Below are 11,186 nucleotides of genomic sequence, written 5' to 3'. Positions count from 1 at the left end.
CCCAGCACTTCCTGGAATCATAGAGTTGGAAGGGACCTTGGAGGTCATTTAGTCCAACCCCCCCTACCCAGGGCAGGAGTCCTGATGCCATCCTGTCCGATCTTTTCTTGCAAACCTCCAGCGATGGGCACCCGCCACTCCTGGAGGCCGTCTGTTCCTCCCTTCTTCCCAGCAGCTCTGATTCTTCTCTCTGCCTTTCAGATCTGCCCAGTGCTCAACCACGCAGGGCTGGTGCTGCTCAACTCCCTGCTGGACACGGTGCCCGGTGAGTGGCGGGCAGCCTGCCTTTTCCTGCCAAGGAAGAGGGAGGGAGAATGCTGGGCCCAGGGTGGGCCTGGTGCCACAGCCTCCTCAGCTGCGTCCTCCTCCTCCTCCTCCTTCCCCAGTGCGCAATCCTGTGGACGAACACGTTGGCAGCGACTACTCCCTCCTCAGCGACCCCCATGTCACCACAGAGAACATAGACCTGCATTTCAAGGTACCCGCTGAGCGGCCCATGCAGGGGGCTCCCTTGTGGCAGGGGGTCCCCGATGCCCAACACCTTCAGAACTGGGCGGGCGAGAGTGGATGTGCAGAAAGAAAGAGTGCAGAGAAGAGCAACAAAGATGATCAGGGGACTGGAGGGTAAAACATAAAAGGAATGGTTGCTGGAATTGGGTAGGTCCAGTTTAATGAAGAGAAGGACGAGGGGGGACAGGATAGCAGAGTTCCACTATCTCAGGGGCTGCCCCAAAGAAGAGGAAGCCAAGCTCTTCTCCAAAGCCCCTGAAGGCAGGACAAGAAGCAACGGATGGAAACTAATCAAGGAGAGAAGCACCCTGGAACTAAGGAGAAACTTCCTGACAGTGAGGACAATTAACCAGTGGAACAACCTGCCTCCAGAAGCGGCGAATGCTCCAACACTGGAAGTCTTTAAGAAGAGACTGGACAGCCATTTGTCCGAGATGGTATAGGGTTTCCTGCCTGAGCAAGGGGTTGGACTAGATGACCTCCAAGGTCCCTTCCAACTTCTTTCTTCTTCTTCTTCTTCTTCTTCTTCTTCTTCTTCTTCTTCTTCTTCTTCTTCTTCTTCTTCTTCTTCTTCTTCTTCTTCTTCTTCCTTCTTCCTTCTTCTTCTTCTTCTTCTTCTTCTTCTTCTTCTTCTTCTTCTTCTTCTTCTTTGCTGCCTTGTGGGATGTGGCATTGAAGAGAAATTGGGATGGGCAGATCAGTCACCCTCAGGGCTGCCAAATGGGAAGGGCAGCCACGTTTTGTGGCTGGTGGAACAAAACATTGCCCCACTAGGGGCTGCCTTCCTTCCCCCCCGCCCCATAGCTAACAAAAGCTAGGTTTTTATTTTTTATTTGGTAATGCCACCCTAAATACTATGGAAACATACAGTGAGGGGAGTCTGTACATGCCTCCACGGGGAATCCCAGGGGCGTTTTTCCAAAAGGCAACTGGACTTTCCTGTTTTCCTTTGGAAAAGTCTGGCTTCCCATCCAAGAAGCTTCTTCGGTTATAACTTAGAACTGGAAAAGCTTCTTGGATGAGAAGCAAAACTTTTTCAAAGAAAAAAGAACAACGAAGAAAGTCCAGTTGCCTTTTGGATTGAGCAGCTCCATAGATCAGGGCTCCTCCAACTTGGCCCTTTGATGACTTGTGGACTTCGACTCCCAGAATTCCTCAGCCAGGCACACCGTGCCTGGCTGAGGAATTCTGGGAGTTGAAGTCCACAAGTCATCAAAGGGCCAAGTTGGAGGAGCCCTGCCATAGGCCTTTGCAGGGAATCTGGGCCTGAGAATGCAAGCAAGTCCTTGATCTATGACACAATTCAGCCCAAAAGTTCTATTGCTAAGGGAGAAAGTTGTTCATTTTGCCCTCTTTGATGACTGCAGTTGTTAGGCTAATCACTGCAACGGTTAAACTAGGGACCCTGCGACCGTTGTAAATACGAGTCAGTTGCTCAGTGCCTGAATTTTGATCACGTGACCAGGGGGCTGCTATAAAGCTTGTAAGAGTGAACTTTGAACGGTCACTAAATGATCTGTTTAGTGTCCACCCTCCCTGACCCCAACTCCCGGCACGCACTTGTGGCTCAGCTCTGTCCCAGATCGCAGCAACGGGTGGGGTGGGGGGCCGGGCCCCCAAACACCCGGGGTGACCCGGCGGTGCCTCCTTCTGATGGCAGGGCATGTTCTTCCCGCTGCGAGAGGAGAACGAGACCCTCCCCAACCTGGCCCCGGAGCCCCTCCTGAAGGAGACGGAGCGCATGGTGTACATGGGGCTGTCCGAGTACTTCTTTGACTCCGCCCTCTTCTCCTACTACCGGGCGGGGGTCCTGAACATGGAGTTTGCAGGGGACCAGGTAGGCCGGGCTGGCTGGGTGGCTGGGTGGCTGGGTCTCTCCGAGGGGTGGTGGCAAAGAGGGAGAGACGGCTGGTGGGGGGGCGCAGGGGTAAAGCCGTTGCCCCTCACCTGCCTCTCATGCCCCCCCCTCCGCCCCTCGTTGCAGGTGCCGAAGGACTTGCAAGTTTTGCTACGAGCCTCTTTCTTCGGAAGCATCATGCTGTTGGTAAGGGGTGTGTGTGCTGGTCAGAGTACTGTATATAGCTATTTTAGGAATGAAGAACTGTCCCCTTAAGGCAGTGGTTCTCAACCTTTTTAATGCCGTGACCCCAACCGGTCATAAGTCAAGGACTAAACCGGTTGTAAGTCGAGGACTAAACCGGTCGTAAGTCGAGGACTTTCCCTGCCCGGGAGCGCCGCGCATGCGTGGTTCCACCCCCTGCGCCGGCCGAGGCATAGCTGGCAAGCGGCAGAGACGGAGCAGTCCGACCACCAGCTGGCCCAGCTCAAGGGAGGTAAGGCACCTGCCGGAAAAGGGGAAAAAAAATGGCGGACAGCCTTGCTTGGCGACCCCCGTGAAATGGTCGATCGACCCCAAATGGGGTCGCGACCCATAGGTTGAGAACCGCTGCCTTAAGGGATAGCCTTCTGGGTAATGTAGTTTAAGTTACCTGGTCATATCTGTGTTCGGACTGGCCACTGGGAGGGACTTCGGATTAGGTACCAGGATTTCCTGGCTACGTACCAGACAGCGAGGTCTTTATGAATTCCAGCCACTAGAACTGTTTGCTTTGTTAGCATGGAAGAAACTATCTTCTTTTTTTTAACCAACGTGTTGGGGTACAGATTATGCAAAGAATGTCAGAAGAATCCCTACAGTAACTGTAAATTAATGTTTTGAGAATGCCCGATGAATTAAAGTAGTCTGCATGAGACCCTTCCGTGGAGTTGATCTGCCTGCATCAAGCCCCCTTTTCTTTGATGCAGAACGGGGGGGGGGGGGGTTGAGCTTGGAAGGAGACTTCACAGGAAGGACCCCGGTGTCATAGGAATAATCTCATTTCGAAGCGAGATGGGTGGCAAATAAAATCTCATAATTACAATCCCTGCCTGATCATGCAACGACCCGTAATAATCATGCAACGACCGTCATGACGTTGTTTTCTCCAGATTTCTGTCCTCAGTTCTGCCATTCGGTTTTGTAGTGGGGTGTCTCGCTTCCCCACAGCCCCCGTTTATCTTCATCTGCTTCTCCTTTACAGTTCTTCTGAAGCAAAACCCCCACCCACCCCCATTATGGCCTTTCAGCGTGGGAGTCCAAACCAGCAGTTTTAATTTCAATTCCTTATTACTAGCCAGCTGAAATAAACTCCCCGAAAGCCACAAGGCAGTTTCTGGTTCCTTTTTTGCCATTTTCCCCAGAGAAATCCAGCAGGGTCTGGTTGTCTTTCGGCTCGGCCCCTCGGCTAACCATCCCCCTCCCCCCCATCTTCTACCCCAGGACCCCAATGTGGCGGATGCACCCCTGGCCTTGAAGCTGCAGGTCACCGAAGCCCCTCGCTGCACCATCCGGACCTCCGGCACGTCCGTCTCCGTCTCAGCCCTGCTCAACATCTTCTTGGCCCCCCCGGAGCAGCCCCTAATTCTGCTTTCCAGCCTGACCATGGTGAGCCCACCGACCCGGGACCCCCTGCCCTGGGGAGGGGTTTCCATCCTTCCCTCCTGGTGCGGAGCCATGGGGGTCCTTCTGGGCCAGGGGGACGTGGCTTCCAAGATCCACGAGGTCCAACGGGGGCAGAACTGAGGGAGGGGTCCGCAGGCTGTGCTCTGGGCAGCCCTCCCCCATTGTGGCCTCTCCCCCCCCCACAGGAATCCCGCCTCAGTGCCAAGGTGGTGCTTCACAGCAAGGCTCTTCGGGTGCAGCTGGACCTCCGAAGGTAGCGCTGGGGGTCCCTGGGGGTGTGGGGTGGGAGTGACCAGTGGGTCCAATTTGGCAGAGCTTCTGGCCCTCACCCCCCTTCTCTCTTCCCCCCTTCAGGTTCCGGATCTACTCCACCCAGTCGGCCCTTGAATCTTTGGCAGTAAGCCTTTTAGGCGAGGGAGGGGCAGAGCCTGTCCTGACCACTGGGGGAGGGGCTGTGCTTAGTCACCCCCCAGCCCAAAGGTGCTAGGATGGACCGGTCCCAACCCCTCTCCCCTCTGCCCCCTCCAGCTCCTCCCCTTGCAAGCCCCCCTGAAGACGCTGTTGCAGATGACTATCATGCCCTTCCTCAACGGTAGGCGGGGGGGGCGTGTGGGGCAGCCCCGTGGGGGGAGGGAGGTGGATCCTTTGCCTCCGGGTGGGTGGCTGGGCTGCAGAAGAGGGGCTGTGGGGTGAAGCACGTCGATTCAGCAGTGCCCGAGACCAGCAAAGCCCCCTCCTCTTCCTTGCAGAGAAGACCAAGAGGGGGGTCCGGATCCCCCTGCCCGAAGGCATGGACTTCACCAAGGAGGCCATCAGGAGCCACTTGGTAAGTAGGACCCCTCCCACCCGGGCTGCCTGCAGAGCCCCTCCAGGCGGGACCCATGGAGCTGGGACGCTCTGCGCCCCCCCCCCCNCCCCCCACCCACTCACCCTCCTGCTTGCCTCTCCAGGGCTACCTCACCATCGGGGCCGACCTGCAATTCACCAAAGGGCTACGGGAGGTCATCGAGAAGCTCCGGGCGACACCCAGGCCTTCTCTGGCCCCCAGGGCTGCGTAGGGGCCCTGGGTCTCGCCCCCCCACCTGCTTCGATCGTCACCTGCCTGCCCCAGCCAGGAGGGCCCCTCTGCCCTGCCGGACACCAGGGTCTTTGTAAGCCTCTGGGACAGCTGAATAAAGAGCTACGCTGCCCGACTCCGCCTCCTGTCTTAAGCAAGGGGTCACACGTGGGGAGGGCCTTCTCCGATCCTTACAACGGCCCTGCCAGGTAGGCTGGCCCAGCCACCCCATGGAACCCACTGGAAAGATGAACGGAGGCCTCCTGCCTTGTGCTGCAGCTCCAGGGACTCAAGAGGCCCCTCTGGGCCAACCCCCTCCCCCCAAGACTCCAGGCTTCCCCCCCCCAGCAAAGGGGAGCCCCCACCATCTGCTCCATTGCAGACCACCCCCTCCTGCCGAGAAAATGCAGATGGGGCCAAAGTCTTGGTGATCCATCCAGGCCGGGGAAGAGGCTCAGCGCAACACCTGCAGCACCTCTGGATTTCAACCCAAAAGGCCTCTGACTGGATTTAGGCTCCGTTGTGGGGGGGGTGCTGAGGGGGGCAGAGCTCGCACCCCCAAGTCAGGGATCTCTGCGTTGGCTGCTCAGGGAGTCCAAACTGCTCTTGGGCTGAACCAGGCACACCTGGCAGCAGCACCCCAAAATCCTAAGCCCTAAAGGGGACACTGAACGGTTGCTGAAAGACGCAACGGAGCTCCAGAAGCTGCAACTCGGCTGCAGATTCTGGGATAGTCAGACAGGCAGCTGTCCCACCGCCTTCCCCTCCGCAGGGCGAGGGCACAACCGGATTGACACGCTCCCCCCCCCTTAATTTGGGAGAGGCAGCTGGCTGGTGGGTGGGGCAGTGAGAGCTTCTGCAGCGGACTGGGGCTCTGGGCAGCCCCTGAAGCAGGCACCCCCTTCCTGGAGGGGGGGGCAGGCTGTGCCAGAACCCCGGGTTGCTGCAGCTGGTGAGGCCCCGGAGGCTGGCACTCCTGCCGGCTGCCCGTTGCTCAGCTTGGCTGCTGATCCTCCCCACAAGCAGCTTCTGGAGGCAGCCCAGAGGGCAGGGCTGGAGGTGAGAAGGAAGGAAAGAGCAAGGAAGAGATGAGGATAATAACAGAAGTAACAGTTGGAAGGGACCTTGGAGGTCTTCTAGTCCAACCCCGTGGTGGGATTCAGCCAGTTCGCAGCAGTTCGGCGGAACCAGTAGCTAATTTTTTCTTGACTTTGGAGAACCGGCTGAAGCCCCAGCCCTTTTTCGCCCACTTCCAGAAGTCTGCTCTGAGATGGGGAGGCCTCCCAGGCCCAGAACGGCTCACCGGAAGTGCATGGACGCCACTTCCGGAAGTCTGTTCTGGGCCTCAGAGGCCCAGACCCAGAACAGACTTCCGAAAGGGGTGTCCACTCAGAGAACCGGTTGTTCAGGAATTTGAATCCCACCACTGGTCCAACTCTGAGACCAGGGACGTCCAACCTTGGAACTTTAAGACTTGTGGACTGCAACTCCCAGAATTCCTCAGCCAGCATGGGGGAACTATGGCCCCCTCATGACTCATGGACTTCAACTCCCAGAATTCCTGAGCCAGCATGGGGGAACTATGGCCCCCTCATGACTGGTGGACTGCAACTCCCAGAATTCCTCAGCCAGCATGGGGGAACTATGGCCCCCTCATGACTCGTGGACTTCAACTCCCAGAATTCCTGAGCCAGCATGGGGGAACTATGGCCCCTTCATGACTGGTGGACTTCAACTCCCAGAATTCCTGAGCCAGCCTGGCTCAGCTTGGAAACCTCTCCCTTCCCCCTCAGCATGGCTGGCTCAGGAATCCTGGGAGTTGGAGTCCACCAGTCATAAAAGAGCCCAGGTTGCCCACCCCTGCCCTAGACCATTCCTGACCAATGGCTGTCCAGTCTCTTCTTAAAATCCCTCCAGTGATGGAGCCCCAGAGGGACCCTTCGCCCCCAGACCCAGCTTTGCAGCCAAGGCAACCTCTTCCCCACCTGTCAATCACCTTGCTCCTTGTCCATTAGAAAAATACTAGTTTAATCGCTTGCTTGGACCAGAAAGGAGAACATGACTGCTCTCTGGACCTCACGTCGAGTTCCTCCTTCCAGAGTAACCAGAACGAAGACTGAGAAATGGTCCCCCCCTTCCCCCCCCAGGAGGAGGGCGGGAGGACTGGCTTCCTCCTTGAGGGCAGTGCAAATGTGCAGAGAAGGGCGAGGGCAGACGGGGCCGTGCCAGAGGGCCCGATTCCCTCCAGGCTTCCACGAAGGGCCAGTCAGGAGCCGCTCCTGGCAGCCACGCCGTAGAGGGAGGGGGCCAGACCCCCCCAGGAAAGACCCTCTTCCTGGGCTCAGAAGGGCTGCCGGGCGAGGAACCGCTGGAACATGTTGAAGGCCGCTCGTGGCCGGTCGGTGGGCACCATGTGGCCAGCGCCCTGCGGAAGGGAGAGACCAAGCAAAGGTGGTGGTGTCATGGCGGACCCACCACGCACCCCGGCTTCGCAACCAGACAACAGGAACAGTGCTGGAACGCAAGGGAGGCTTGGGAGGGAACTGAGGAATGCAAGGGAGCCTGACGTAGCCCGGGACGGTCCCAACACCCAAGGTCAAATGCCGGGAAAACTTCCCGAGGCACTCAGATTGTTCCCGAAACAAAATGAATGCAATTGGTTGGTGGACAATGGACCACGAGGAAGTCCAGGGGAAAAGGGGGGGGGGTTTACTGGTGAGGGTGGAGGTTCGTTCTCCGAGCTTGTGGGTTGGTTTCCGAATGTTTCGTTACCAGGCTAGGTAACATCTTCAGCTGTGTCAGTGGATTATTTACAAGGGCTTCAGGTGTGGGTGTGTCGAGTGAGGGTCTTGTGATGAGTCATCAGTGAGAGGCTGGGGAGGGGTCTCGTGATGGGGAGGTTACTACAGGTCAGGGTCGTTGGAATAATAATAATAATGAAGTTGGAAGGGACCTTGGAGGTCATCTAGTCCAACCCCCTGCTCAGGCAGGAAACCTTATACCAGTGATGGCGAACCTTTTAGAGACCGAGTGCCCAAACTGCAACCCAAAACCCACTTATTTATTGCAAAGTGCGAGGGCTACATCAACATTGTGGTGCCCTTGGGGGGGGGGGCATGGCTGCAGTGGTCACGGCAGACTGGGTGAGCGTGGCTGGGGCCAGTCCCTTGCCATCTCCGGGGCATTCCTGGGGGGCTAACACCGCTCACTTCCTGCCCTGTCACTTCCAAACACCATGTGCCCGCTACTCTGGCGAACTCTGCTAGGGCAGCGGCATGCATGCCCACAGAGAGGGCTCCGAGTGCCGCCTCTGGGACGTGTGGCATAGGTTCGCCACCACTGCCTTATACCATTTCAGACAAATGGCTGTCCAGTCCCTTCTTAAAAACTTCCAGTGTTGGAACATTCACCGCTTCTGGAGGCAGGTGGTTCCACTGGTTAATTGCCCTCACTGTTTGGAAGTTTCTCCTTAGTTCCAGGTTGGTGAGAGTCATCTCTCTGATGACTCATCACAAGATCCTCACTCGACACACCCACACATGAAGCCCTTATAAACAGAAGAACAACGACACTGACGTCCCCTCTAAACTCCACTGAAGACGTTACCCAGCCTGGTAATGAAACGTTCGGAAACCAACCCAGAAGCTCGGAGAACGAACCTTCACCCTCATCCTACACCTGAGCTGCAGATATTTGCCACGATTTACCTACTTTACCTACGGTTTCGTGCAAAAACTTTAGAACTGGCGTTGCTACTTCCATGCCTACGTGGAGTTATCAGTAAAGTTATTCTCCTGGTAAAATAATGTCCCAGGAGTTTCTCTGGCTGCACGTGCCAACGGGACGGTGGACAGGTGGGCTCGCCGAGACCCTGGGAGGGGAGGGGCAAGCTCTGCTCCTGCAAGCAAGTCACCTTGACGGTGAGGAAGGCGATGTTGGTGAACTCCTTCATGAAGCCGCCAATCTGGTCCTGGCCGTCCTCGTCCGTGAAGATCCAGGGCCTCCGGGCCACCTCCACCTGCCGGCGAGAGGACCGGGCAGCCGTGAGGTCTCTGGGCATCCAGGGGCCCCAAGGAGAAGCCCAGGCGAGGGGCAGGCGGCCCCCGGTCCGGCCTTCTGGGGAGGGTCCCAGGGGAAGCTGGCGAGGAATCCCCCTTGCAGGCAGACGGTGCCCCAGAATTCCTGAGCCCCACGCCTGCCCCAGCCCAGAGGGAGGAGGGGCTGCAGGAGGGTCCCCTCCATCCTGTTTACGTGCAATTTATTATGAAATATCTGTGTCCCCCGTCTCCCTGCAAGGTGGCCCTACATTCGGGTAATCCTCAGCTTACAGCCCTTCATTTAGTGACCGTTCAAAGTTACAGCAGCACTGAAAAAGAAGACCCGGGACCGTTTTTCACAGGGTCACGTGATCAGAATTCAGACGCTTGGCCACTGACTCGTATTTATGACGGTCGCAGTGTCCCTGGGTCGTGTGAACCCCTTTTGGGTCCTTCTGACAACCAATGTCAATGGGGAAGCCGGGTTATTAGCTTAACAACTGCACTGATTCACTTAGCAACTGTGGCAATGAAAGGGCATAAAACGGGTCAAGCCTCACTTAACTGTGTTGCTTAGCGACAGAAATTTGGGGGTCAACTGTGGTTGTAAGTTGAGGACTACCGGTAGAAGGTGGACCAAGCAGCTCTTTCTGAAGAGACGGGCCGGGCGCCTGCCCAGAGCACACAGCAGGGGGCGCCAGGTTTGGCCCCCACCCCACCCAGCCTGGACCGGGGCGGGGGGGGCACGGGACGGCCTCTTCTCTCCAGGGCCGCCCGGAGACCGACCCTGGCCCAGCCCGGCCCAGCCCAGCCCAGCCCAGCCGAGCCCACCTTCTGCTGCAGGGACTCCACGAACCACTCGTCCCCCAGGAAGTTGCAGGCCATGTCCACGTCACCATTGTACAGCAAGATGCGGTATTTCTGCAGAGAAGGTTGGGGGGGCCGTTATTATTTCACTGTTTTTATTGTCATGACTTTTGCTTTTATTTTATATTCTGCTTTTATGTCTTGTAAGCTGCCTTGAGTTGCTATGGGCAAGTAGGTGGCAATATAAATTTTTGAAAGAAAGGAAGAAGGAAGGAAGGAAGGAAGGAAGGAAGGAAAGAAAGAAAGAAAGAAAGAAGGAAAGGAAGAAAGGAGGGACAGAGAGAGAAAAAGAAAGAAAAAGATAGGAAGGAAGGAAGGAAAGAAGGGAGAGAGGGAAGGAAGGAAGAGAAAAGAAAGAAGGAAAGAAAGAAAGAAAAAGGAGGAAAGAAGGGAGGGAGGGACAGAGAGAGAAAAAGAAAGAAAAAGATAGGAAGGAAGGAAGGAAGGAAGGAAGGAAAGAAGGGAGAGAGGGAAGGAAGGAAGAGAAAAGAAAGAAGGAAGAAAGAAAGAAGAAAGAAGGAAGGAAAGAAAGAGAAAGGAGGAAAGAAGGGAGGGACAGAGAGAGAAAAAGAAAGAAAAAGAAAGGAAGGAAGGAAGAAAGGAAGAAAGGGAGAGAGGGAAGGAAGGAAGAGAAAAGAAAGAAGAAAGAAGAAAGAAAGAAAAGGAAGGAAGGAAGGAAGGGAGGAAGGAGGAAAGGAGGGAGGGAGGGACAGAGAGAGAAAAAGAAAGAAAAGGAAGGAAGGAAGGGAGGGAGGGTGGCCAGGGTTAGCAGGGCCCTGGAGGAACGGCCAGCCTGGTTTCCCCTCCACTGGGGGGGGGAGGGCAGGATGCCAAGGACCACCGCCCCCCCCCAGCCACTCACCCCCGTGCTGAGCAGCTTCAGGTACTGGTCGTTCATCTGGGTGTAGAGGCGCTTGTAGCCATGGCTGACCTCAAAGCTGGAAAAAGGGGGCCCAGTTAGGGGCGGCCTGCAGAAGCCCCCCCCTCCCCGGAGGCGGCAGGAGCTGCCCTTGGGCCCCTCACCTGCAGATCTCCCAGGCCGGGACGCCCTCCTCAACGTGCAGGGCCAGGCGCACTTGGGGGTCGTTCAGGTAGCGGGTGAGGCCCGTGGTGTTCATGCAGGGGGGGTCCAGGCGCACGTGCTTGGCCCCCTGCAGCTTCAGCAGATTCTGGGGAGAAGGCCAGCCCATGCCACTCCAGGCCGCTCCCCCCC

General features: G+C 56.8%; 2 protein-coding genes across 2 annotated transcripts in view; one reads left to right on the top strand and one right to left on the bottom strand.

Annotated features, from left to right (window-relative positions):
- Nucleotides 1-201: 201 nt before the first annotated feature.
- PLTP (phospholipid transfer protein) lies at nt 202-5,203 on the top strand (the record flags this gene model as incomplete). Its single annotated transcript, XM_015827826.2, has 10 exons — nt 202-265; nt 387-478; nt 2,171-2,347; nt 2,495-2,554; nt 3,830-3,994; nt 4,198-4,265; nt 4,367-4,409; nt 4,541-4,604; nt 4,762-4,838; nt 4,963-5,203. Coding segments are annotated over 10 exons (918 nt in total), but the record flags the coding sequence as incomplete, so codon positions are not given.
- A 2,000-nt stretch (nt 5,204-7,203) lies between these two features.
- The window catches only part of CTSA (cathepsin A), an 8,787-nt gene continuing 4,804 nt past the window's right edge, over nt 7,204-11,186 (bottom strand). Inside the window, exons 10-14 of the mRNA XM_015827825.1 lie at nt 10,997-11,142; nt 10,836-10,911; nt 9,938-10,027; nt 8,983-9,087; nt 7,204-7,494 (exon numbers count right to left, since the gene is read on the bottom strand). Coding sequence (XP_015683311.1) covers nt 7,411-7,494; nt 8,983-9,087; nt 9,938-10,027; nt 10,836-10,911; nt 10,997-11,142 — 501 coding nt within the window. The 3' untranslated portion in view covers nt 7,204-7,410. The remainder of the gene's footprint in view (nt 7,495-8,982; nt 9,088-9,937; nt 10,028-10,835; nt 10,912-10,996; nt 11,143-11,186) is intronic.

The sequence above is a fragment of the Protobothrops mucrosquamatus genome, unplaced genomic scaffold (assembly GCF_001527695.2).
Source record: "Protobothrops mucrosquamatus isolate PMUCROS unplaced genomic scaffold, P.Mucros_1.0 scaffold3979, whole genome shotgun sequence".
Lineage (NCBI taxonomy): Eukaryota > Metazoa > Chordata > Lepidosauria > Squamata > Viperidae > Protobothrops > Protobothrops mucrosquamatus.
Note: the sequence above shows the minus strand (reverse complement) of the source record. Positions and strands in the feature narration are given on the sequence as shown.